Source organism: Nothoprocta perdicaria, unplaced genomic scaffold (genome assembly GCF_003342845.1).
Source record: "Nothoprocta perdicaria isolate Ctin4 unplaced genomic scaffold, notPer1 scaffold_49, whole genome shotgun sequence".
Classification (NCBI taxonomy): Eukaryota; Metazoa; Chordata; class Aves; order Tinamiformes; family Tinamidae; genus Nothoprocta; species Nothoprocta perdicaria.
This window is the reverse complement of record NW_020455743.1, coordinates 3,319,012-3,345,587: the sequence shown is the minus strand read 5'-3', so window position 1 is coordinate 3,345,587 and position 26,576 is coordinate 3,319,012. Positions and strand designations below refer to the sequence as shown.

The 26,576-nt window shown below is 34.1% G+C and overlaps 1 protein-coding gene across 1 annotated transcript in view; it reads left to right on the top strand.

Annotated features, from left to right (window-relative positions):
- Positions 1–26,576, top strand: part of CFAP47 (cilia and flagella associated protein 47) — a 283,396-nt gene that overhangs the window by 167,225 nt on the left and 89,595 nt on the right. Inside the window, exons 51-53 of the mRNA XM_026047310.1 lie at positions 4,365–4,462; positions 21,257–21,432; positions 23,899–24,006. Of these exons, the coding sequence (XP_025903095.1) occupies positions 4,365–4,462; positions 21,257–21,432; positions 23,899–24,006 (382 nt within the window). The remainder of the gene's footprint in view (positions 1–4,364; positions 4,463–21,256; positions 21,433–23,898; positions 24,007–26,576) is intronic.

The window sequence follows — 26,576 nt, the reverse complement described above, 5'->3', positions numbered from 1 at the left end:
GGAGATGGGGTACGAGAGAGAAAGGGGCTGTTACTAAACTGTTGAACCAGGTTTTGTTAGCAGCTGGTTGAGTGTTATTTCTAGACATTTCTATCCATTTGTAACAGAGTGGCCAGAGTCTGAGAGCTGGGTTTCATATAATGAACAAATTAGTAGCTTAGCTAAACTCTTCAAAGAAAAGCGTTCTTATTTCCCTACATATGAAAATAATCTTCTATTTCCAACCAGGCATTCCTACTTTTAGCTTGTACCTTTTCTGGGCTTTACTAAATGTTAGCTCTGTCTATGGTCTGACACAACATGCTAAATTCTAGGAAATAAACCTTAGTGCATTGGTTCACCAAGGAGTTTGAGACATGCAAGAAACAGGGCAAGGAATGGGGTGGGACCCTGGGAGCTGAGGCTGGGCCAGAATAAAATAAAGGGGAAAGAGCCAGTTTCCTTTCTGCACATGATTCTCAAGATCTGCTCCACTGCTTGTTAAGTTTCAGCCTTGCTTTCCAATGTCTAGAATGTGGTGAATCAAAAGTATTATAAAAAACAAACAAGACCCCTCCCCTGCAAATCCAAACCCTCTGCTCTGTAGCATTGAGGAATGAAGTTCAAATAGTAGATTTATCTTTGGACCTGCAAGGTCTTGAGGTTTGAAACAAGAACACATGGTTTCAGCTTAAGGAAACATTCAGAGCCATTTAAAATACTTTTTTTTTGATTTTTTTTTTCCTCCAGTGAGCTAGTGCTTTAGCAGACATTTGATATCTTTTGAAGTGGTTTTTGAGTACTCATGAGGTTAAGAACTAGGTTCTCTCTTGTAAATGTGCTTGGCAAAAGAAAGAAATTTGCAGTAAAACCAGGCCCTAATAACTTCAGAGTGAAGATACTTGAAATAAATTGGCTTTAGGTTAGCCCATTCAACTAAATGCATAGGGACCTAAGGAGGCATTCACCTGTCAAGGTGTTTCCTGGTATTAGGTTTGAGGCTAGGGGGGAAGTTCAGCCAGAACTTTGGGGTTTTATGGCATGAAAGTAGGAGGCAAAGCAACCATTCATCTCTCATTCTCAGCAGAAGCTGACAGAATGATGACAGAGTTCATCCAGTTTCAAGGTAAAATACCAAACAATACTTGTAGTAACAGTGTTAAAGAGTATTAAAGAGTAAATAATTTTAAAGGGTTCAACTGCAAAAACAAAGTTCCTTTTTAAGCAGAGAATTCCCAGCTTTTTCCTGTCCTTAAATATATTGCTTGATGCACAAATCATCATCTTCAGGGATAATTTTTTCTTTCACTTCTCCACATCTCAAGCACTGCACCTGTTAACTATCATCAAAAGACTGTAATTAAATACATATTTTATAAGTTTCATGGGAACAGAAAGAGGAGTTGTGGGTGCTGCTATTGATTGCTTTGCTGATTTAAAACCAAAACAAAGACATAGGCATAAAGAAAAAGGCAGAAGATGCTGTATGTGAACTTTTCTCTGTAACATCTAGTACAACTGTGGAAGTTCTGCTGTTGTGAAACCTTAGGAAATACTCCACAAAGACATGAGCAAATTGTATGACAGGAAAAGAAAGAAAATGGGAAGGCGACAGAGCCTGGGACTGACTGTGTGGTTTGGAAAGCAGATAGTTCTGCCAGAAGGCCATTGTAAATCATTTGTAATGCAAACTTGTACTTAACGTGTCATGAGCAAATTGAATTAATTGGACAGATAACAGAGAATAAAATTGCTAGTTGCCTAATAACCATTACAAGACACCTACAGAACAAGGAAGAAAAAATAAATATTCATATAGAATTTGGAAATAGAATAGCTGAATGGTGCTCTGAGCTGTTTGGCCTTAATGACTGGGACAAAACAAACAAAATCGCTCAAAATTCTGCAAGCTCTGTGTCAGACCAAGACTGGATGAAAGAGAGAAAAGAGAAAGCAGTAGCACTCTGAAAACGATCACTGTTACCTGGGTTTGAGTTATGAGGAGGTATTGAATGCATGTAGCTTAGCCTACTAAATATATATATATATATACATATATATATATTTATACATATATATATATATTTATACATATATATATATGATTTTGAAGGAAATGGAAATGTTTTAACAGAAAACATAAGCAGGAGAAATTATTCTTTCCCTCTATTAAGAAAAATGTGTAAATAAAACTATTGGTAAATAAAACAAAAACTATTTGGCAGTTTAAGGTACATGCTGAAGGTGTAACACAAATAAAAGTATAATCTAAAGTATCTAAAGTATTGGCATTTTAAAGTACATGCATAATACTGACTCCAAATAAAAAAACTATTTTCCACAAAGGTAGTCCCTGGGCTGTGTTTATCTGTAGTCCCAGGAAAGATTAATGATTTCCCCCAAAAGAGAAAAGTTTAAAGGAAGTTAAGTGGAGCTAAACATTCAAATTGAAAAAATAAAAGTATAAATGAAGTGTTTATTTGAAGAAAAAAAAAGAGTTTTAAAAGCACAAAATTTATGAAGTCAAAACTAAGAAGGGAAGCAACAAAAACTTTGCCTTCTGTGACAATTAGTGTATTTTAAGCAATACGTGTGAACAGAACCATGTAATTGCCTCTGTTTATAATTTATATGTAACAGTAGGAAGGAGAAAAGGCAAGTATATTATTGCCTCTGCATTATAAAAGCTATGAAATATAGAGTATTGATTCAGGAAAGTTAAGTACACAAAGGAAAAATCTGTGATTGGAGACAATATAGCAGGTTTTAAGTTTATATGGAAAAAGATCTTAGGAGAACTGTAGATGTATTAATTGTAACAGCAAATAACAATAAAATTCCACAAAACTTGTGGTAGTGCATTAGCAAAAGTACTTATAGAAAATTGAAGATAATGTGCTTCCAGCAATTTCATAGAGACTAAGGAGGCTATTAAAAATATCTTAGGGAGCAAATGTAGCTTAAGAATTTTTATACTGCAAGGAAGCATTTTTAAAAGGTGCTGAGCAACCTTTTCATATTTAGAGAGGCTGCAGAAAATGACTACGGAAAATATTTGTATTGTGGAGAACAGACCTTATGATGAGGAACTTTGGGCTTAATCTCCAGTTTCTCTGAACAAGATGGAAGAGTTAATTTAATTGACATACCTAAGTATTCTCTAAATGCAGACATATCTCTTAAAGATAAAGACATAACAAGAATTTTCTGATGAAAGCTGAAGCAAGTCAAATAGAAATCAGAAATTAGGCTTGATGTAAGTGTCTTCTAATGCTGGTAATTAGACACTAGAACAAACTATTAGCAGATATCTCTAAATTAGAACTTCAAGTCTGTGTGGTGGATGTGCTTTTGCAAAACACACGTGGCTTGACTGAATGTGTGTAACAATTTTTTTAACTGGGCAGAATTTAATTCTACAAAATACCAAATGTGTAATTTGGATTTAATTTTGCTTAATGTTGCCTAAGATTATAAATTACTGTTAGTGTGATAAAGGCATTTTCTGCCTCCAACTCATGTTTAATGGTAGTAGCTGCTTTCCTGTTACTGGTCCTTACTGTAGCATTCACACAAATTCCAACCACTTAATGACTTCTTATTCATTATCATTGGTAAAATTTGTGTGTGTGTGTATGAGAGAGGAAACTAGAGAAAGAGGAACAGAGAAAGAGAAAATAAAAAGGGAGAAAGTGACAGTTATCCTGTAGCTAGAACTGGGATTCTAGAATTTGTTGTGACTTCTTCTAGCAAAGGTCTCACTAGTCCTTGATATTAAAATAGCTTGAGATAAGATATACAGTGATAGTCCTAATTTCCTTATTTTCCATTTGTTTATTGTCACAATATGTAGAAATCAGGACATCTCATAGGAGAACCTCATGCAAAATTGTGTTGCAGTGTAAATCAATACACGTTCAAACATGTGTGTGATTGTATGGATGCATATGGATTCTCTGTAACTGAAAATCCTAGTCTGTTTAATTATTAATTTGTAGTTTTGCATCTATGGTAGAAAAATTTCTAATGAAAATTATAATTTTGAATGTTTTTTAGTGTTCTCTTTCTTGATGGAAAGCAGCTTTGAATCAGTAATATTTAAAATTTTGAAATAGTGTTCTTTTCTGAGGAGAAAATTAGCCAAAATGCTATTTTTATTCAAGTTGTTTCTATATTGATCTTACTACTATTTGGAAGCCAAACAGGAAAGAATTAGATAATTCAGCCGGTTAAAAGCAGTTAAAGTAGTTCATGATTTACTTTGTCTCAATATGAGCAGTGACTGGCTGTTCAGGTCGAAATCAAATTTATCATTGATTTAAATGCAGGTGGGATTGATTGCCTCATGAAATGATTTATAGAATGTTTTATTCTCTTTAACATAGGAGGGAGTTCTTCAGGTTGCAAAGTGTGGTTTTCCTTAAAGATTAACAGCATACCTGCACGACCTGAAAGGAAGATAAGTGTGAAATGCAGAGCTCTGGTAAGATTACTCTAAATGTTTAATTTTGCTTTAGTGCATTAATAAGAAAAAGAAATGTAATTTTTATTGTTGGTCTGGCTGTTATCACACAGCATTAATCAATTTTATTACATGACTACACACAATCACTTTTTGTGTAATAAACCTCACTACTTGGTGAAATCTCATTTAAACTCGATAATATGAACTAAAATGAATGCTTAAAGACAACTAGTTTCTTTATGCTATTTGAATAAGTACACTTTTATTCTCTGCTTTGTTTTTCATTATCTTCTGCTAAAATTTGCTTCTAGTTTTGGAGCTCAGATAAGGTTAATTTCTGTAAAAACTTCAAGTAGCTTATGCACTGCCCACAACAGAATAAATCTGTTTTGGTAAACTGCTTCCTTAAATATGCCAAATGCAATGATGTGTACAAAATTTTACTGCAGGAAAATTTTTGTAGAAATATATCTAAAACACTTACTGGGAAACTACCTCTTCCAGTAGCAAGTAATGGGCAAGGTAAAGCGTCTGAATTTTGCACGTTAGCATGTTTATGTGGGAAAAAAAAATCAAACCCATGAGCAATTTGTAAATTTTTAGAGTAACAATATTCATATACAGTTCTGGGTTGGGTTTGTTTGTTTTTAAGCTGTAGCATCCTGAGTGTGTCTTTAGCACTCACAATTGGATAATGATATTTGCAAAACCTTTAGAAAGATTGATCATTGTGGTAGAAGGAAGGAGAAGGAAGGAATCTGGTGCAAGAAAGAAACACAAAATCTGGAGGAAAATAGTTTTTTGTCTGAGGCCATATGATAATGCATCATCTTGGATCATTTCGTGGTTTGAGGAAAATCAGTGGGGTGAAAAGCTAGATTTGAAGTATTCTGTTGTCTAATAAATTAAGTGCATTTTAACTCTGTAGTTCAGTATAGGAAATTGCATAAAAATAAATAGTAACATTTCTGTATTTTGCAATGTATGGGGCACTGAAATTTTTACTTAAGTGGGGAGCATCCCCTCTGAGAAAGATGAAGGAGGTACTGAGGAGGTACTGCCTCTCTCCAATTTTTTTTTTTTTTGATAAAATCTTGCAAAACACATTTTGTTGATGAAGAATAGACACTGGAATTGTTGACTAATAAATAATATACCTGGGGGCTGTTCCAGAGTGGCCTGAATTAACTGGTTATATGCCAGATAGTTCATGGGGAAGAACTTTTTGTCTCTATTATGAATTGTAGAGATTATCTTACTTAATGCCTGCCAGTCACACTAAAAAAAAGGGCTAACATGGTCTTTGAATGCTATAGAATGGTCAAATACAAGCTGAAAGCAAATTATATTGGCACTGCTATTAGAATGTCATCCATGGATCTAGTTTTCATAGGATGAGAATTGTATTTAAATACTGGAAGAAAATCAAAGGATATCCATAAAGGATTTCCATTTCATGGAGGGACCAAAAAAGCAGGCCTTGTCATATGAATGGTAAGAATTTCTGTGAACTCAGTTTGTCAAAGAGAAAGTGGAAAAGAAATTTTGTCATTTGCTAAGATATATGGAAAATATAGTGGTGGTCTCTCAGTTCTTCTGATCAACACGCAACAGGAACTAATAGGCAAAAATTTAAATCAGAAGAGTATTGAATTTTGCATGGAGTGCCCTAGTGATGGTAATTATCTTCCTGGTGAAAACTTCAGATTTTAAACAGAGCCTTGTAAGGCTTCAAAAGCTGATTTTTTTTTTTAGCAAAAAACATAAACGCCTAGTATAGATTGTCAGTGAGTCAGGTTTAGTAATCTGTTTTTGAGAGATTACTTAGTTACTAAGTAACACGTGAAATTCTGCATTTCTGGCAATATTTGCATCTTATGGTCTTAGGGTCAAATGCAATGCCAATTGAGCATGTCAGAAGTACTTTTCCTGTCTTACACACGTGATTCTATGAAGTGTGTATCTCTGAAACATCCAAAATGGGCCTCAGTGGAGAGAAGTTGGAAAGCCCAGAGGTCTAAACTGCCTGATGAGTGGAGAAAAGGCCTTGTGTGTCTTAACAGGAGGGCCCAAGTGACTGCAGAGCAGGAGAGACTAACAGAGTGGGAGGAAATCCAGGTGAAGTTTCATGGCAGCACCTGTCAGCAGACTGTCACTTAGGTCCTGTAGACAGGATAGAGATGCCAGCTTCTACTTTTGCTAGATAGTTAGCAAAAAGGTAATATCAAACTCATGTATCCACTGCCCCTCAGGACCTGAACTGCCGATTTGATGAGGCGTTGTGTCACCTACCCCCTTGAGTTTCCTCAGTACTTTATATATATATATATATAAAACATGTGTTTATATAGCATGTGTTTTTCAGGTATCTTTCTTGTAAAAATTAATAATTCTGCCTAGATTCTGACTAGATTTAAGATCTAGAAATCAATCTTTCCGATGAGTTTATTCAATATATGCGACAAAAGAAATTTCCATTATTTCAAGGGAAACCTCCTTTTGTCTTCTTCCCTCTAATAACAGTCACTTTCCCTCCTCACATAAGAAAGAAAAAAAAAAGAGGAGGAAATACATGGAAAATAATATATATTTTTTTGACTTTCTGATACAACTCAAGTCTGTTGAAATATTAATAGGCAAGTGTTCAGGCTAAATATTTGGTACAACTAAAATATCTTTCATATATACAAAATGCTTTTTGTAATAGAGTGATACAAGGGTTATTCCAAATAATAAAAGATAATGATTCTTTATAATTGATTTTTAACATATGTTATCCATGTCTGCTGGCAACAGCAACACTATAAAGTAGGATAAATTATCTTTCTGACTGGTTCAGCCACATGTGAAAGATAATTCTGGCTTCCCCCTTGTCCCATTCTACCTTGTTCCTTTAAAATGATAGCTTTTGTTTAGGCTCAAATTGTAATCTAGTCTTTTCTTTTCAATATACATAGTAAATAATATGCATTTGCAAGTAATGAATCAATAAATACTTCAGTAAAGACCTCAAATTTGATTCATATATATTTTCATTCATATATTTGATTCATATATATTTTCTAAAACTTTTTTGTAAGAAACAAATCTAGTAATTCTTCTCATTGCAAATGTGTGTCTCTAAACAGAAAATATATATATTTTTTGTTAGGCATATGGCCACTAGAGTGCACTCCACAGCTTGCATGTTTATAATACAATCCATAAAGGTCAATGCAGTGTTTGAATAACAGAAGTGAATTTATCTTTTTTTTCTTATATATTTTTGTTTATTACAAAAAAAATGGGAAATGAAAACTTCTGTTTTCCTACTTCTAACTGTTTAATACTATCACACTCAAACTTTTTAACTGCTGTCACTTTTCACCATTTCTCCCAAATCATCCATAGTTAAGGTGTTTCGTGTGTTTGAAAAATGTATAGTGCTACTGCTTTGCAAATAGTAGAGTCAAATATTGATTTTAAATCTCTTCACAGTAGCTCTATGTACTTGTATTTCTAAACAAGGAAAAAAATCAAAAATCTGTTGGTTCGGGTTTAATTGATTATCTTCAAAATGGGCTTATTTCTTTTTTTATTCCTTCCTCCTCTTTTTCCTACCTACACGGTTCGGTACATGATTTCAGGTTACATTTAAAATCCATCTAAAAGGAATGGGAATATTATCAGGTAGAGTACTTGCATAACAGCCACACTTGTACATTCTACAGAGACAGACACATTGCTTTTAAGTCTAGACAAGTGACAAATAATCTGCTAAATGCAGGTCTGCATATAAATTCTGAATAGTGCTGAATGGTCATGACCTCAGTATTTATCTTCTAGACTAGAAAAGGTTAAGGCCTTAGCTGATTTCAGCTCTTATTTTTTTGGAATATATTTTTTTGAAATAGACCAAAGGACATGAGCATCAAACAAACAGATTGCATTTCAATATATTTTGAACACAAAAGTCTGCTGGACTCTGAAAATTCCAGGTAGAGCTATAAAGAGTTCAATAAGCTCAGCCCAGATCAAGGTTTAACTCAATGACCTCTCTCTGATGGTGATCTGAAATAGAGAGGTGGAAGAAAGCAGGAGTGTCTATGTGGGATACCATACTTTCATTGCCTTCAGAGCTTTTCAGTTCTGAGTTTTTCCTGAATTGTCTTGGCTGCTCTTAAATTGCTGTGTGCTTTTAGCATACATCATCTTCCTTGGCTTTGAGTTTCAAGAGTTTGTAATCAGTCCCTACCAATCTCACCATGCTTTTCATGGTTTCAGAGATTGCTTTAATACCTCTTGAATTCTCTGTCTTCCAAGATGAAGAGCATGGTGAGGTAGTTAGTCATCCTTGTTTATGTTTACCACTTGGAACTCCATATTTTAGTATTTCTCCAAAACTGAAAAGAAAGAGAAATTGATCCATCAAGTGTGGAAAGATAGCAAAGCAACTGGATTTTATCACTGCTTCTTCTCTAACTGCTTTTCTTGATGAGCTTTGAAGTGTGTGAAGCTTTCAGCATTTAGTCTAGCTAGTTCACCTGTTCTGTTTTTTATCAGTTGTCCTAAGTAAAAATGACAATGAAATAATTGAATGATATATTAGATTGGAAATTTTACTTGCTTAAAATATCCCATGAAGCATTAGATTGGTTTTCTATTGATGACATTTAAAAATGTTAGATGACAAATAACAAAAATTTCTAAATCCCATTGACCTTTAAAAGTGATTCATTGCACAACAACCTCTTATATCAAAAATCAAACTATGACATACTTCCTTGATGCCAGTGCCTGACCATACCAGCTGCAAGAAATGAATTCTTACAAGTAGCATTAGGAAGATCTCATTATATGTTACATTCTGAAGAATGAGGCAAGCTGTATTAACTCAGAACCTGAAATTGGTATTAGGAAATGTTGTAGCAAACACTGAATTGTGAGGTTATAGAAATGTAAAAATATTTAAATAAAATAGGAGAAGGTTCTCTTTTAGGATCAGAAGAAGAAGAACTGAATTTGTTGAGTAGAAGAATAGCATCTCCGTTAATGAAGAAAGGATGATACCTCTGGCACATGGTTCTCTTAGCTCTTTTTCCTGCCCAGTGAGTGTTTGACAAATATTAATGGAGTTGAAAGTAGAGTTTATCTGCTCAAAATGCAGAAAACTGTAAGAATTAATATGAGTATTTCCTGACACGAAAATGAGGATTCTAGAGGTCATCCTTGTTTAGTGCGAGGAGGAACAGAAGGAAGCCATGGTGCCATAGCTTTACAGATAAAAACCCTTCTCATTCCGATCAGTATTCTTACTATTAAAAGGACAGTGCTGAGAGTATGTAGTGAGTGGAATCCTGAACTACATAGGAAGATCTAGTTTAGCTAAGACAGTTGTTTCATTGCTTGGTTGTCTGTTCATTGTGGAATAAAAGTTTTTAATATTCCTTTTTGTATGCTCTGTGTCTCCCATGTCGTAAACACTTTGGTTATGTCTTCTAAATGGCTAGGAATTCAGCTCTGAATTCTTGTTGGAACACTAATTAATATGACTGACTTACCCAAGACATAGATAGCAGTAATTACTGCATGTACAGAACTGCAAAGAGGCTTGAGCTTAGATCTTCAAGAAGGTAGAATTTTCAATGGATTACAATGTAGTTTAAGTGCATTTGCACTTCATATTCATATTCATTTCATATATTACAGACTTGAGATTGTCTTCAAAATAGCCGAAAATAGAGAGCATCTAGTTTCTCTAGTCAAAAGTAACTCTGTACTCTTGTAACTCTGTACTCTTGTACTCTGTACTCTTGTACTCTGATTAAATACATGAGGATTCACCAGAAATTTGTTATATTTCATCTAGCAACTGGTCTTTAAGAAATATGATTAAATATATTGCACAGCCTTTTATCAAACAATAGTGTCTTGTGTTCCTGCTTCTATAACTAGCGATTGTGATAAATCCTGTTTGACTGTCGACTGTGCATAGTTTGTGTCTTCTGACAATAATGACAATTTTTAATTTGCATGAATAAGTAATGTCATGGCTACAGCAATATACTTCAGCTCAGAGAAACACGACAATATAATAATTCTGTGCTAACATCAACCAGATTATAAGGAGTAGCAATGATTCATGTGGTGAGACATTTAGCATCATTAGTTAAATATTCTTTCTAATCCAGGCCCTGAACACTCTGAAATCTACTCATTACCACTCCAGAAATGAGAAGGACTTCACTGAAATGGAAGGAGATTAGCCAGATGCAGGTTTATTTTCTAACCCCTGTGTATATTAATAGAAATTAGATCAGCTGGTATAATAGAAGCCTGAAAAGGCTGTGAGGATGTGTTTAGCTCAGAAGGATTCCTGCCTTTTGTGGTTGCTAAAGCTTGGTAAACAGGAGTACCCTTATGAGTATTTAGGTAATTAAACCCATTTTTTTTTTCAAAGGAGGATACTGTCAAGCATTACTGAAAGCAGAATAACCTAATGCTGCCTGTAATTAACACCTCCAACCTTATCTTACAATTTGGTCAGTCTCAACCCAGCTTTGAATTCAGGGTTTTTTTTGCCAAATGTCATAATGAAAGCAATCAGTCTAAATTCTAGATGTATGTGCCTTGTCAGTGTCCTGAGCCTTTAGTCTAGCCTGAGAACCTGTGCTGGGAGTTGACACTGCTGAGAGAATATGTTTCTAAATTTCCCTGCAGTCATTAAAATCTATATTGATTGTGCTACTTACATAACCAGTTGCATAGTACTGTGCTTAAATTAACTTCAGGGAGATTTCAGATTTAGGAGCGTTGGACTAGATCATCTGTAGAGATCCCTTCCCAACCTTAACCATTCTGTGATTCTGTGATTTGCAATGTCCCTTGTGCCACATTACTTATTCTCTTGTTTTGAAAAGTCTCTCAAAGTTCTGTTTTGTTCTGCATGACAACAGCAGTATTGATGTTGGAGACTGCCCAGCTTTGTTCCCCCTCTCCACAAACACAAGTTTCAGAAAGCATTTCATCCTAATGAAGACTGTCAAATCAATTGAAATAAGTTAGCTAAAAGCTAGTTCAGGGAGAAAAAAACAGAGGAAACATGCACTGTGATCATCAGCTAGTCAAGAGTTTCTTCCTTTTTTTATTTCATGAGAGAATTGATGTATTCTTATTTCAGCTTGTCTTATCCAGACTAGCCTGTAGCAATATAATGAATCTCAAAGGCAAAGAAAACAAGCATGCAGCAGTAGACATGGTACAAGATGCAGGAATGTACTTTTTAATTTGTATTTTACTTTGAAAATAGTTCTAAAATATATTTCTGCTGCTCTTTTTTCTTTTTCTTTTTCTTTTTCTTTTTCTTTTTCTTTTTTTTTTTTTCCTTCTGTTAGAGGCTCCTAGAGAGCACAGGCTAAATCACAGGATGTTATTTATCAGTAGCTGCAAGCTTTCAAATTCATTCTGAATTCTGAAAATCAACTATGTCTTTTTTTTTTCTCTCCTACGTCATTACAGTCCTGTAATTTGTAATATAGCATGTAGAACTAACATTTCTGTTGATAACAATTATCCTGTTCAGTTGTCAGTGCCTGGTTGTTTTGCAAATCTCAGTGGGAGCAAAAAGTACCATATAGTTATTTGCATCAGTTACCTGAAAATGCCAGTTGAACAAATAAAATAAGGAACAGTTCAGCTAAATTGTGGATTAACATGTATTGCATGATGTATTAAGTGAAAAGGAGCCACCTTTGGGATTTCATATTCCTTTCCTAAAAGTCTTCTTTAGCAGGATGGTTAAGAAGGGAGGAAAGATAGTAACATGGGATCTATCCCCTCTCATTTGATTTCTACCTCTGCTTCTGAAACTCTTCTCACCCAACTCCAGACGTGATCTTTGCTTCTGATGGAAGTAGTAGCAGCACATCAGAAGCAGCACGATGGTTACCTCCTATTGCTTTTCTGCTCATAGACTATGTTGACTAAAGGTGTAGTTCTCTTCAAAACTCCAGGCAGGTCTTTAAACCCTTGGGAATCATGCCCTAGAAATTGTACAGATGAAGCCATGTTTGGGAGATATTGTTCTTTTTAAATTGCATAGATTTCTTAGAGAGAGACACAGCAATATGAGATTGCACAAATGGTGTATTATTTTTCCCTGAATCATATCTCTTCCCTATCAACTCCTACTTCTTTTGTTTAAGGTATGTATGAGAGGGGCATTGCATTAGGCTTGTAGATCATAGCAACAGCATGTTTCTAAGGCATCTCTTCCAATCATCCCCAATTACTGCACTTTTGTTTTTATCGCACTGCAGTCCTGGAGCGCATGAACTGAATCACTGTGGGTGAAACTAAGCTGAAAGGCATTTTCTAGGAGCTCACTCATGTAACATCAGTAATGGGTGCTCAGCTCACGGTGCTGATTAGAACTATTCTTAGGTAAAAAGTTCACTGAAACACACACTGTATGGATGCAGTACCAGCTAATATCCTCTATATGGCTGCTCCATTTGTGCCTCATTACATGCTAATGAGGACAGATTATAGCACTTAAACCTTTGTAACTCTTTCTGCCAAAAGAGACCACAGCATGTTTATTCCAACAGGCGTTTGTACAGCTTGGGAAATGCATTAGGTCAATAGACATATAATGTGGAGAGTTTTTTACAATTGCAATCTGTATTAAAATAGATCCAACTTAGATTTTAAACTAAATGCTAGTGCCTTTATAATTTTTAGGTCATTATTTATTACTTTAAAGGAACTAGGAATATATTTTCTAGTAATATAAAATCGCAATTGAACAATAACCTTGCAGCTGTACTGCATTGTTTTTTTTTATAAATCCTAACATAAACTGTAGAAATCAGAATATTGTTATATAAACATAAATCAGAATATTGTTATATGTGGCTGGCACTTGGATCACATTTTTGCTATCTGAATAGCCTGAAGTTATGAACCATACCTTAAGACTGATTTTAGGGTGTGTTTTCATAACAATCAGCAGCAGAAAAAAAGTATCTTGTAAAAGATCCATGGCAACATGTCTTGTGGAAGAAAAAGAAATTTGGGAATGCTGTAATTATTAATCACTCTAAATAAAAGTAGTTTAGCAAATCAAACCCGAGCATCTTTGCAGAGCCCATAAAATAAATAGTTCACAGGAGGAAGATAAATTGTTAGAATTATTGGAAAATGAAATAAAATATTTGATAAATATATAGTAGCTGCTGACCTCCTACTCTCTTCCTTCCACACACATTAATCAGTTGTGTGATATAACAGCAGGGAGCTAATGTGAATCACAAATGACAATTGAGTTGTCTGCTAACTGCTGTTGAGCAAAAATGCAAGGTTAGACTTTAAGTATTAGAAAGGTGTTTCATCTTTGCTAAGAAGTGGTCATATTTAAGAAAAATAACTGTTAAATAGAGAAAGAGAATAATCTTGTATAATTAAATGACTATGGCACTTAATCCGTAACTGCTACTACTTGCCCTCTAGTTTACGCATCAAAATGAGTAGATTTTTTTTTTTGACTAAACAATTAAACAGTAAGACTCCACAGAGAAATATATTTTCTTTTAATTTCCTCATTGATACTATCTGGATTGAAGATGACAATCTTAGTGAATTATGTATGAAAACAAGATAATTGAAAGGAAAACTCTTAGTATTTGATCTGTTTCGTAGATATTCATACGTACTGAGTGTGTCTCTAATCAATGGAACTTGTGCTAGGCTTTTTGCTCAAGAAAAAATGTGATTCTGCTTTATTTTTTTACTTTGTTTTTATTTTTTATTTTTTACCTTAGAGAGAACAATGAGAGGAAATGAGATTTTCTCTAAAAATACGGTTATCTCAAATAGAAATTTTCAGACTGTGCTTGGGCACTCTTATAAGTGATAACCTCAGAATTTGCTTCGTAGAAGCACAACCTCTAAACTTATCTTGCCATTTCTTCTGACTTGCCAGAAAATTTAGTAGTATTGCTACTTGTTTTCCCCTCTGTGATTTTTCAGAGTAGTGTGAAAAATCCTTTCCTTGTGAAAAGCAAGAAATTACTTTTATAGATCTGTTCCTATTAAGATTTTTCCATCTATTCAACAGGAAGCTTTTAAAAAGTAGCTGAATAAAAATAATCTAAGGATCATGTAGCTGGTTTCCTCACATATTTCTATTGAACAGATTCCAGCTAAAGTTATTTATGAAGAAAAATGTGGAGTATGAATTAGCACTGTTCAGTTTATATAAAAAGCTATAGTGAGTGTGTGCTAACTATTCATTTCTCTGGCATTTAAAAGGGATACTTTACAAAGAATTTTAACAGGTCAAAGGAAGCATTTGAGAAAGTGAGAGGCTTTCAAAGGATGAATTACAATTTTTTTCATGAGTATTCTTTATTCATAATTGTTACTTCAATAATATTTCCAGTTATTATGAGTTTGTACAATTGCAGGTGTCTCTATGCATAAATGCAGAGAAAGTATCCATATTTTTTATCTTTTACAAATTGATAATGATTTAGTATCATTATCCATTGGCAGCACTGTAAAAAAAATGTAACAGTTTACAATGAAAAAATGTTGTTTTGTTTACTATTTATTGTATGTTATGTTGGTATTTATTTGGGATTTCCCAAAGAGGAATAGTAATACAGAGTTTGAATTCTGGTTGATAAATCCCAGCTGATAAACTATTTAGAAATATGGACTTTAAGCTGAACTTTAATTTTTAATGGCAAAATATTCCAGCAGAGGTCTGTGGGTAGTACGTAGAGGTCAGCAAATCAATGGAGTCTGAAGTTGTTATGTGCAGTGTTTAAAAGCCTTTTAAGAGAGTTATATCTTCCATAGAGCTCGACTCTTACCACTGTCTTTTCCATGGAAGGAAGTCTAAATGTATGTCTGGTTCACCAAAGCAAGAGATTTTCTAGCTTCAACTCTTTCCAACTTATAAACTTTATTTTTGGCAAACTGTGAACAAGTGAATGCAACAGTTGCATCTCTGTGGTCCATACATAGCAGATGGTGACTATAAGATGAATAAAACAATTGAGAAGTTCAAGTTTATTAAATTTTACTTGAATTTTAAACTTGAAATGTCAGGAGGAGAGCTTTTACACTGTAGAAAATATAGGGGAAAGTAATAATTTGTGTCCAGATAGATGGATAAAATGAAAAAGAGTATTTCAGATGATGGTTCTACTAGGCCTTGCTAATCCGAGCTATTCAAAACTGAGCACTCAGGAATATGGAGAGATTAGTAATTACAAGGATATGCCCTTTGTATTCTCGATTGTAAATCCATGGCTCTGTGAGAAAGAAATTCTCTTTTCCATATCCCTCCCATAGAACCCTATAAAGAGGGAAATAATGCATTTTGTGTGACAGCTGAAGTAGCTGGACTGCATAGAGAGACCCAGAGGAATGCGAGTGTGGCTTGGGTCAGACTGTGCTGATTTTCTCTCTTTCCAAAGTGCTAGTAAGAGATACCAGTCATTAATATATACTTTGGTGTTGGTATTATTAATAAACTTTTATTGTGATTGATAGAATAAATTTGCATTATTTTTCCAGAAAAATATTCTGATAATAGTAAGGGAATGTATGGGAGAGTTTTCTAATCTAGTCTCTGAGAACTTCTAATATATCACATATAAAACAAAGTAATGCAGCATTTGTTTTTGTAAGTAAAATACTAAACTGTGAACAGCCTGTAAGGATTTGGATTTAGTTTTATTTGGAGCAAAAACTGGTAATCAGGATCTTTTTTCTCCCTCCTTTATTTTTATTTATTTATTTATTTTTTTAAGATTGTCTGACTTTGTCAGTCAATTTAAAACTAAATTGATAATTCCTATAGATAATTATTTTAGAAAGCATTCCTCTTTCACATTTTTAGATATTTCCAATTTCAGAAAAGCCTCAACAGTTCAAAAAGTCTGATCACATTATATACAGTTACCATATGACTTCTGAATTTGCAGAGATATATGCCCCAAAGTAGATTTAGGAAAACAATTCTAGACTATCAGAGAAGACTTCTTTATCTGAGTTATTTTACCTCTCTCTGTGGACAAACATTATCACCTTCTGTTCTTGGAGAATTCTGAATAAAAAATATTCTCAGTAGAAAATTTTAGTTTTGCTCTAGAATAATCTCTACTCCTGTATGTGCTATAGGTTATACATACTTACTGACTGATTTTAAATTCTCTTTTTAGGCCTATGCATTAAGCGAATTACTTCAGATGCAAGATTTAAGACACCTAAAATAATTAATATTTTACCTTTGCTGATTGAGATCCTTGGTGCTAGGTGGACTACTATCTTACTATTATGATCATAAAGATTCAGTAAAGTTTAGGGTTTTCAGATTTGAGAATAGTTTAGAAAATGAAGCAGTACTTTCAGCTAGTTCATACCAGCTTGAACTGGGCGTAGTAACGCAAAGGTTATTTGCTTCCACACATGTAACAGGAGTTATTGAAGAAGGTCAGAGTGTTGTAATAATTATTATTAATATTCTACCATAGCATCATCAGGATAATTCATTATTATTAATATTCCACCATAGCGTCATCAGATTCTTTTACATTTATCAGAAGTTTAAGTTTATTTTTACCAAGAAGCTTTTTAAGTAAACTTTTTTGGAAATGATGGAACATGGAAGATGCTCAGTTTTTTTTTCCTGGACAGTTCTGAGACAACTAGTATCTCAGCATCTCCCTGAGTAGTCTCTGTCTTATATGTAGTTGGATGCAGATGGGGCTCCCTAGCTTTGTCTCGCCAAATTTTCAATCCAGGGCAGCGTGCTCATATTTCCATATAGCTGTTTCTGTATCCAGTCAACTAACTAAACTGAATGCTACTAGAATTTTCTAAAAGTAATTATATTATGTTGCAGTCATTGACTGCCCTATGAACATGTAGAAGTGATCAGCAGAAAATAGTTGCAGCTCTGTCCTTGCTGTAGCATTATATAGGTAGATGCACTTAACTCAGGAAATGAACTTTGTAGTTCTATATATATACAAAATTTGTGGAAAATTGTGCATTTTTTTTTTTGGTAAATAAGAGAGTGATCAGGATTTGATTAAATATGTATCTGATTGCCATTCACAAAGATCTCTGTAGCTAAGATTTAGTCTCAATCTGAGAGAGATAATTATAAAAAGATGCTTTTTGTTAATTATCTGCCTGCTTATCTGCCTGATATATTAGAAGCTATTAGAAATCTGAAAACATCCTAAAATTTTATATCTCCTTCACCTCCCAAAGGAAAGGCTAGATAGAAATGGTGATTTTCACTATTTGGAGGCTTATTTTGGACAAAGACCTCTGTGCTTGTATCTTGATTTTCCTTGAGGCATTATTGACTCTGAAACTGCAGTAGTTGCTAATAGCTCTCTTGAGACTGTAATATGGCTAAAATGTAGTGTTTCCAGCTTACAAATGCTATACTCTTAGCGGTTCTGTTGAGTGATACTTGCCTGAAGTAAGGAAGTATTTTCTTTTGGCCTTATGAACACCACCTAGTCTGTGAAGTAGGTTGTAAATTCTAAAAGAAAACAAAAAAAAAAAAAAAAAAAAAAAAGAAAAAAAAAAAAAAGAAAACCTTTTTTTTTTTTTTTTTTTTTTTTTTAGTACAGCCTCTGGATTTATTGAAGTCCCATAGAACATGTGATTGTAAATGTGTCTATTGATCTGATTCAAGCTGTTTCCATCATTCCATCTAATCTACATCTTATATATTACATGAATCTGCACAGCAAGGTGTCCCATGACAGTGAGGAATAGGACATATTTGCAAGTCTATCAGCTACTGAGTCAAGCTTTCCAAAAATGCCATTGACAAAAGAGATATAATGGCTGTCCTGTAAAATTATCTCAAGCTGAATTATCTGAATTAAGTCATTTGTTACATTAACACGCTGGGAGGTTTCTTCTGCTTCAGATGTGGAGGTGGAAAAGGTTACCTTTCTGCTCCCTACCCTGTTTTAGCCAGGTTACATTTTATGGTGGCTTAGTCTGACTAACTTGGTCCCTGAAAGTGGCAGGCTTTCATACAGAGGTTGATGACAAATGCCTATAATTATAATTGCTTCTGACACTGCTGAATCTGAAAAAGAAATCAAGACCATGGCCTCAGGAAGATGAATAATTACTGAGTTTCAATCTACATGGACAAAAAAGTGGACTTTATTTTAAATGAAGAAGAATATTCAGTAGCATATGAGCATAATTATTACTTTCTGGGTTATGGGGATTTGAGAGATTAATTTGGCTGTGAAAGAGCCTTTATGCCATGTTCCTTGACAGATGTGCTTTTTTTTAATAATTATGTTAATGTAGCATTTCTCTTGTAATTCACCTCAAGTCTTTTCTACAACTCCTTCTATCCATCCATACCAAAATGGAAACCTTAAACAGCTGGGCAAAAGTTGCAATATATGAAAGTCTGGATAGGTACTTATTATTTACTCCATTGACATATATTTTATATGCTAAAAAAAACCAAAACTGTAATATCACTTTGGTTTGAGTTTCTCAATATGAATGATTTCTTCTTGGGCTGAAGACATGATAGATAGCTTGACAAGCACGGAATATATGCTCTTGAAGTGTCCTCCCTTACTCCAGTAAAATGTAAAACTACATATTACTGTACATGCTGTATACATGCTGTGCTGTATATTAAATCCATAAAATCCACTTACTTAATGTAGAAATGAAGTGGCGAGGAAATGTTTGGCATGAAATATGTCAGGAAAATATCTCAGCTAAGAGCTAATATCACAAAAAGTTGATGCTGGTAAGGATCTTGTGAAGCAAAATGTTGGTAATAAGGCATTACACCTATGCATGGTCTCAAGCTATTGGTGTAGATAAAAGTGTAACCACTCTTCTTTTTTTTTTTTTAAGGAGAATGTTATTCCATATTTGCTTTCCATTTTATTTTTATTCATTAATTTAGATTATGTTACTTGACCTGCAGTGCACAGGAATTGGAGCACAAATTCTCAAGGAATAAAATAATAAAAAAAGAAATGCTGCAACACAGTGGGTCTGTCTTGGATTCTGGCTGCCCTGACACATGGAGCAGCTTGGTGAAGATTAAGACTAATCTTTTTTCAACTCCTATACTTTTCTGCTCTCAAGATATTTATAAAAAATGATCCATATATTGAAATATGTTACTAAATGTACCACTGGAAATGTGTTTGGGACTTACTATGATATTGCTCCTTTGACTCTCTTGTGAAAAAAAATGTTATTTACATGAAAAATAATACTTTTGGAAATCAGAAGAACATTTTTTTTTGATTTATCCCAGTATTATGCCTCCATAAGAAGGATTTGGAAGATTCTATTAAGGCTTAGAATGGTATAATAGATGTATTTTGTAGGTACACATATATCTGCCCTTTCTACCGTTCTTGCAATATGCAGTAGGCAGGACAGGATGTCGGAATTTTACAGTGTTTTGTTATGGAACTGTTAGTAATAAAATGGTAAGTAGACTTAGAAATTTGTTTACATCAGTAAAAACGGTTACTCCGAATTTTAGAGTATTTTATTGCAAATTTAAAACCCCTCCTACTGCCACAATGTGTTTGAATTATTTAAATTATGGTATAATCTTGCTATTGGTGAATTAAATGCCTTTCAGGATGTTCCAGTAGTTGTTTTCTATAAATGTGAGGGTATAAGCATCTATCAGATGTGTTTGCAGCTTATTTTGAAGGAAACTGATTGAGTGGGTGAAAGAAAATGGGAAAACACATAGGATATATTTATATATAGTGGATATTTAATTATATGGACATATATGCACAGAATATAAGTGTTTTAAACAGCAGGTATGCATCCTCAGTGGTTATGATGACTTGCATTAATATGTCTTTTTATCTGATTGAAAGTGTTTAGTTTGAGAAAGCATGTTGATACTTCCATGTATAACGATTTAGAAGATTGGATTTACTCTGTTTTGTACTATGCAATAAAGAAGGAGGTGACTGAACACTGCTGAAATAGAGGAGCATTTCAAGAGCAGCAGCTCTGTGGAATGAGGGCCTCTGCTCAACTGAAGGTTGCTCTTCTGGAAGATGATCTCCATATACAGTATGCATATTTACCTAGTCAGGCCATAGTTTGGCTCCCCATTATTATGGTAATTGGAAGTCAGTGAGCTTCTTCAATAATGTCTAGGAAGTATCATATATTTTCCAGATGTACAAGAAAAAAAATGTCTCTCACCTAAAGCTTTGCTAGGCTTTAAACAGAAAGATAAGGAGATCACTAATAGAAGAAATAAGTGTCAAAAAGGAACAAGAGCAGGAATGTTTGTTGTGGTCCTGTTGGTTTGCTTTTTAGTACAAAGTATTATGGTATAATTAGAAATCAAGAGGAAAAAAAAATCTTGCAAAAAACAGCCTATAATTTTCTACCTGCTTGCTGAATGGCTCTTTGCAACCAGCTCTTCTCAGCTGGTGAGAGATGGCTCGGAGAACTTGCAGCAGATCTGCCCCCAAGACAGTGATTGACAGGTCTTAGGCAGATCTTGGCAGGCAGAGTAACTTGTTAGAGTATAGGCTGCTGGGAAGACTTGTTTTTCTTCCTTGTTTCTACAAACAAGGAGTTTACAATTGCAAAATTGTAAAACTTCTTGTCCCTTGCTGCAACTGCTCCATTTGGGGTTAGTTCATGTAACAGAGTTGCAGATGGAGTTTGTATAAATGCAAATCATTTGTGAGCATCTTGTGCTTATTTAACAAAGGTCTTTTTACATGTAATGGCTCATAATTTATTTTGTGTTTCTAGGATACTGCTGGAATTGATATTCCCATCACTAATCCTACAGATGAACTTCTTCACTTGAATGTAATGATAGAGAATCATTCACTTTATGGAAAAAAAACATTAATTCTTAGGCCCAAGCAAGCAATTAGTTATCGAATAAGGTTTTCTCCAGTTGCTGTTGGCACTTCAGATGCAAGGTAGGTTACAATATCATGATACTTGTGTTTGTTACTCTCGTACTAATAAGAAAAAAAAGGATTTTAATTGACTGTTGATCACTTGGTCCACATATCTAGATATCATCTTAAGGGGAAAAAAAAGTCAAAAAGGCAATTAAAAATATTTCTAACTTTAAGTGTATTGTACTCTAAACTTCAGCCTTCCTCTGAGAAGAAGAAAGACCTTCTTATCGATAAGCATTAGAATAACCCTTAGTTTTGCTACTTCACTAGGATTCAGTGAGCAATGCAATAGATATTTATTTAGAAGTTCCCTCTCAAAACTTTAAATTAATTGTTCATTTTATAAGTTCAATAAAAGAAATATTCTGATTTCATTTGTTCTGCAGAGAAGCAACTAAACTGTAACACCACCAACATTAAAAACAGGTTAAGAACCATTTAACAGTCTTCCAGAAATCCATTAGTTTCAGAATCTTTTATTAATTAGAAATGATCTACTTAATGAATATGGAGAGGTTTTAAATTAAAAATATTTCATTGGAAATCTGAAAGAGATTATGTAGGATGATAATTAGCAATGAAAAGATTAATGACCTCTTGCTTTTACTTTTCAAGTTGCTAGTGCTGATCATGGTCCCTAGCTGAACCAGTTAGAGCAAGCAGCTGAAGAGTGCAAGACAGCAAAGCCTGTTTTCCTGGGATTTTACTAATAGAGCATTATTCAGTTGAAGTGCTGACTTAAAAAAGAGCTGCTCATTTGCTAATGGTATAAATTGATTGGCGGCTTTTTTTGATTGGTGAAGGATGGGGAGAGGAGGACAATTAGAGACACAGATGACCTGTGTGCTGATACGCAGTATTTGCAAAGCCCAAATCCATGTATTTCAAAGTTTTTATTCAGTTTGTCTGTATTTTTCTCAAGACTGGAGTAATGGCAGCTTTACTCACACAATATAGCTAGCAGATAATGCACTTTAATAGGAAGTAACACTTTAGTAAATATTTTTTTTTCTGAGGAATGAGGTAGAAATAATGCATTCTGAAGCTCAGAATGAAATCATACTTCATTTTTTTTCTATCAGAGAATATTTCTGATAAAGTATTTTTCAAGTGTGTAATAACATAAAGGTCCCTTTTAACTAGAAAAATATGGGCCAGAACTCAGCTAATTGGCAGGGTTTTTGAATCACAGGATGCTTGAGGTTGGAAGGGACCTCTAGAGATCATCCAGTCCAACCCCCCTGCTCCAGCAGGGACACCCAGAGCACGGGACACAGGGCGGCATCCAGGCGGGTTGGGAAGATCTCCAGAGAAGGAGACTCCACAGCCTCCCTGGGTAGCCTGTGCCAGGGCTCTGGCACCCTCACAGCAGAGAAGTTTCTTCTCACATAGAAATGGAAATTTCTATTTGGGAGTGATATACGCAAAGAGGACATAAAGGACATGGTACATCTTTAATGCATTTTGATGTACTGTAGCAGAAAGCGATCTACCTCCCAAGAACTGCAATTACAGCTGGACAGAGGTACATTGAGCTACAACAAGTTATTGTCTTTTTTTTCTGTAGCCGTGTTCAGTTGCCTTTGCTATGGGAGCAGCTGGGATGGAGCAACACAAAAATGTTTGTGCGCCTTTACGACTGGATGACGATGCTTTCTTGAACTAATTTATGCTCACTTTGTGACTTGTTTGTTGCTACTGTGTGATAGTCTGGAAACATAAAGTCATGAAACAGACATGAATTGGCTTCATTTAGAAAAACAGCTGGTCTTTAATGGGGCATGGATTTGCCCAGTGTATTTCATATATTTTAAAAGTTTTAAGCCATTTTTAACTGCTGTTCTTCTAAGCTGTTATTCACAGACAAGAACTAGAAAAAGAAATCCATAAGAGAATGGAATATGTTAGAATGTCACAGGAATTTACTAATGTACATATCTCACCTAGCAATAAACAATTTCCAATCATGACAAAATATGATTTTATATGAAAACAGTATGTTGAATGTTTCTTTGAAACATATCTATTTGCCATGCCCATATAACCATGTGTATCTATTTTTCAGTTTTCACTACTATATTTGAAAAGGTTTTCCTTTTTAAAGTTAGCGAATGGTTCTTCTATTTGTCTTTTGAGCTTAAACTAACTAGAAAGGAAATATTGCCATGTTAAAATGAAAATAATGCTTACTCTATAAGCTGACAATGGAAACGCTGTTCAATTTTTATTAAAAACATAGTTTCTATGCTGAAAAGTTAAGAAAGATGAAGAGAACATTTCCTTGCTTCAGTAACTGTAAATATTATTAGGCTTGGTAGCTGAATACAAATACCAAAAAGAATGGGTATGGGACAACTGATAGCTATTTAGAGAATTCACTGTATTGAACATAGTACTTTTTCTCTACTAAATTCTGGTCTCTGCATTTTTATCTGCCTATACAAAAACTGTGTCATATGGTGCTTATGTATCTGTCTTTAGTGTCATATTCCTGTCAGAGATGGTTGGAGAGTTTTGGTACGCTCTGAGGCTGATTGTAGAGAAACCTTTGCCGACTACTCTACCTGAAATAGAATGTGAACTTGGAAAGTAAGTACATAGCACATCATGCTTAATTACACACAAATATATATATATAGTATATGCTATATATATATAGTATACTATAATATAATTCCATAAAATTATACTATAAAATAGTATATTTTACTCTTGACTTTCATGACAAAGAAGGAAAATTTTAGGATCAGATTTTCAAGGACCTTATAAATTCAGCAGTGTTGTTCCATCTATTGTCTCTGTTTATAGTAGTTTTTGTGGATACATTACTCTTCAGAATGCTCAAGTTCACTCACTTCTCAATTTTATCTTTGACTGAATCTTGTAATTAGTATAGTATTAGAGAATAAAAAGTAAAATGTTACCTGATTAAATTTTTATTGGTAGATAAGATGAATGAAATAAAAAATAGTTTTATGTCATATAATTTAATAACATATATCAGGGATTTTAAGCATTTTTAACTATTTTGAATGAAGATGTTGAGTATAGAAATTTCAGCTTTCAGTTAATCTAATGCTAATATATGATGTTCAGACGAAGTCTAACTGGCAGTGAATTTGTTATTAGGTTTTAATTAGATAAAATCAGTACGTCTGTCTGTTTGTCATTTCAAGTTCTGTGCTTCCAACTGGAATAAAAATCGTATTTTTTTCTTTGAATAATAAGGCTGATGTTGTTATGTATAATAAATAACTTTAAATCTTTTCATCCAGACTGACATTCCACATTTTCTCTAGTATGCACTGCATGTGAACTGCATGCATGAGTGGTCTGCCTCAGATCAGGAAGTCATATCTTTGTACTGCAAATAAAAATGTAGGTTGGAAAGAATGAAGTCCGGCACTTTCCTATCAATAATAGTATCCCAGATAATTTCAGATTTTACTTTTTCAAAGAAGAAATATTTTCCATTAATTGTATGTCGATTCCTCTGCTTATGTACATTAAATGATCTATATTTACCCTTTGGAGATAGCAGAGGAAGAATGGACCAATACTATTTATTTGAATTATTAATAGCAACAGCAACAGCAGTAATATATGGAAACAAATTAGTGATAGTCTTTTCATATATAAATATATATACATAGATACATATTATGTAAGGCAATATAAAAAGCCATAAAAACCTGACATGCTTCTTTCTTTACTGTTTCCTTCATCTGTCTCATATTCTGGGTTTCCTAGTTTTCCACTTTCTGTTCAATTAAATCTTTCAGCTCTTTCAGTAGAATTTAGCATGTGTCATCTGCATATTGTACTTACCTTGAAATGCTGCCCAAAATTTTATCCACATCTTCCAAATCCTTACCCATGTGCAATCAGTAAGTTTTGTAAGAAATGGTAAGAAGTATTTGAAATGCTTTTTAGATTACTAAGTGATTAGAATGTTTTCTAGAGCCAGATCTTGAAAAAGCAGTTGTCTTCTGTATGAGATGCTGTAGAAACGTAGGTATTTTTATACATTCAGCTATTAATGAAGCCATATACTCTGTATTGTCACACTGGGCACTTACATCTTAATGTTTGCTGCTATTTGTGGAAGATTTATTTTCAGTCTTGTATAACATAACTCATGTGATGGTACTGCTTTTATCAGTTTCATGGATCAATTTACAGTGGCTTTACCCCTAAAAATGTGTCATGAATATTTGCAGTCCTTTTGAAATATTGGTAGTATTTTGGAGAACACTATTGGCTTGCATGAAATTGCTGTTTTCTTCAACATTTTCAGAATTCAGTAAACATTTCCTGTGCCCTTTTCCTGAATGAGTTCTCCTAATGTGAATAAAGAGTGTCTGTGAATAAAGAGTATTGGCGCATCCTATTTGAAACAGCCAGAGGTGTCAAGATGTCAGACAGCAGAGGCCTTTAGAGGCGTTTCTTTTTTCTTTCCATTATCATAACTCAGTCTGGGAAACAAAAAGGTAAAGAGAGGAACAACCTGGAGGAAAATGAGAAATAGAATAGGAAATGGTAGGAAGAGTAAACAAAACAAAAACTAACAAATAAGCAAAAAATGCTTTCCCTAGAAGATCAACAGTTGTGATTAATTGGAATATAATTACATTCCTGAACTCTTCTACATCTCTGTTTGCAATCTGGAGGAAAGGAAAATACTGTTCTCCACTGCCAAGAGCAGAATACTAAGCAGCTGGACTCAGGGACTCCAAGCAAAAAAGATGTGGATTTTCTATAGAGGCAAATTTTGGACAGTGGTGTTGCTGTTACAGTCGAATTATTGAGAATTCTTCTACCTGCAGAAAACATAGCAAAGAGTAAACGGGGAGCTCATTGATAAAATCATTGATTATTTGAAATTGTTAATGAGAAACAAAGAATCACTTAGCTGTTGAAAATTTGTATCTTAAAGTTGTGAAGAATCACATGGAAGCAAGAGCAGTACTGCATATGTCAGGAGTAGTCCACCTGCACACAAGAGGTTAGAGCATGTAGTCACAGTCACAACATTTGACTGAAATGCCTTCTGTTATTAAAATTGCTTTTTGTATTTTTTTCCCCCTACTGATCTGGGTGTGATAAACTGACTCATTTATCCTAGAGAATAAATACCTGGAACAGTCTGGCAATTGACC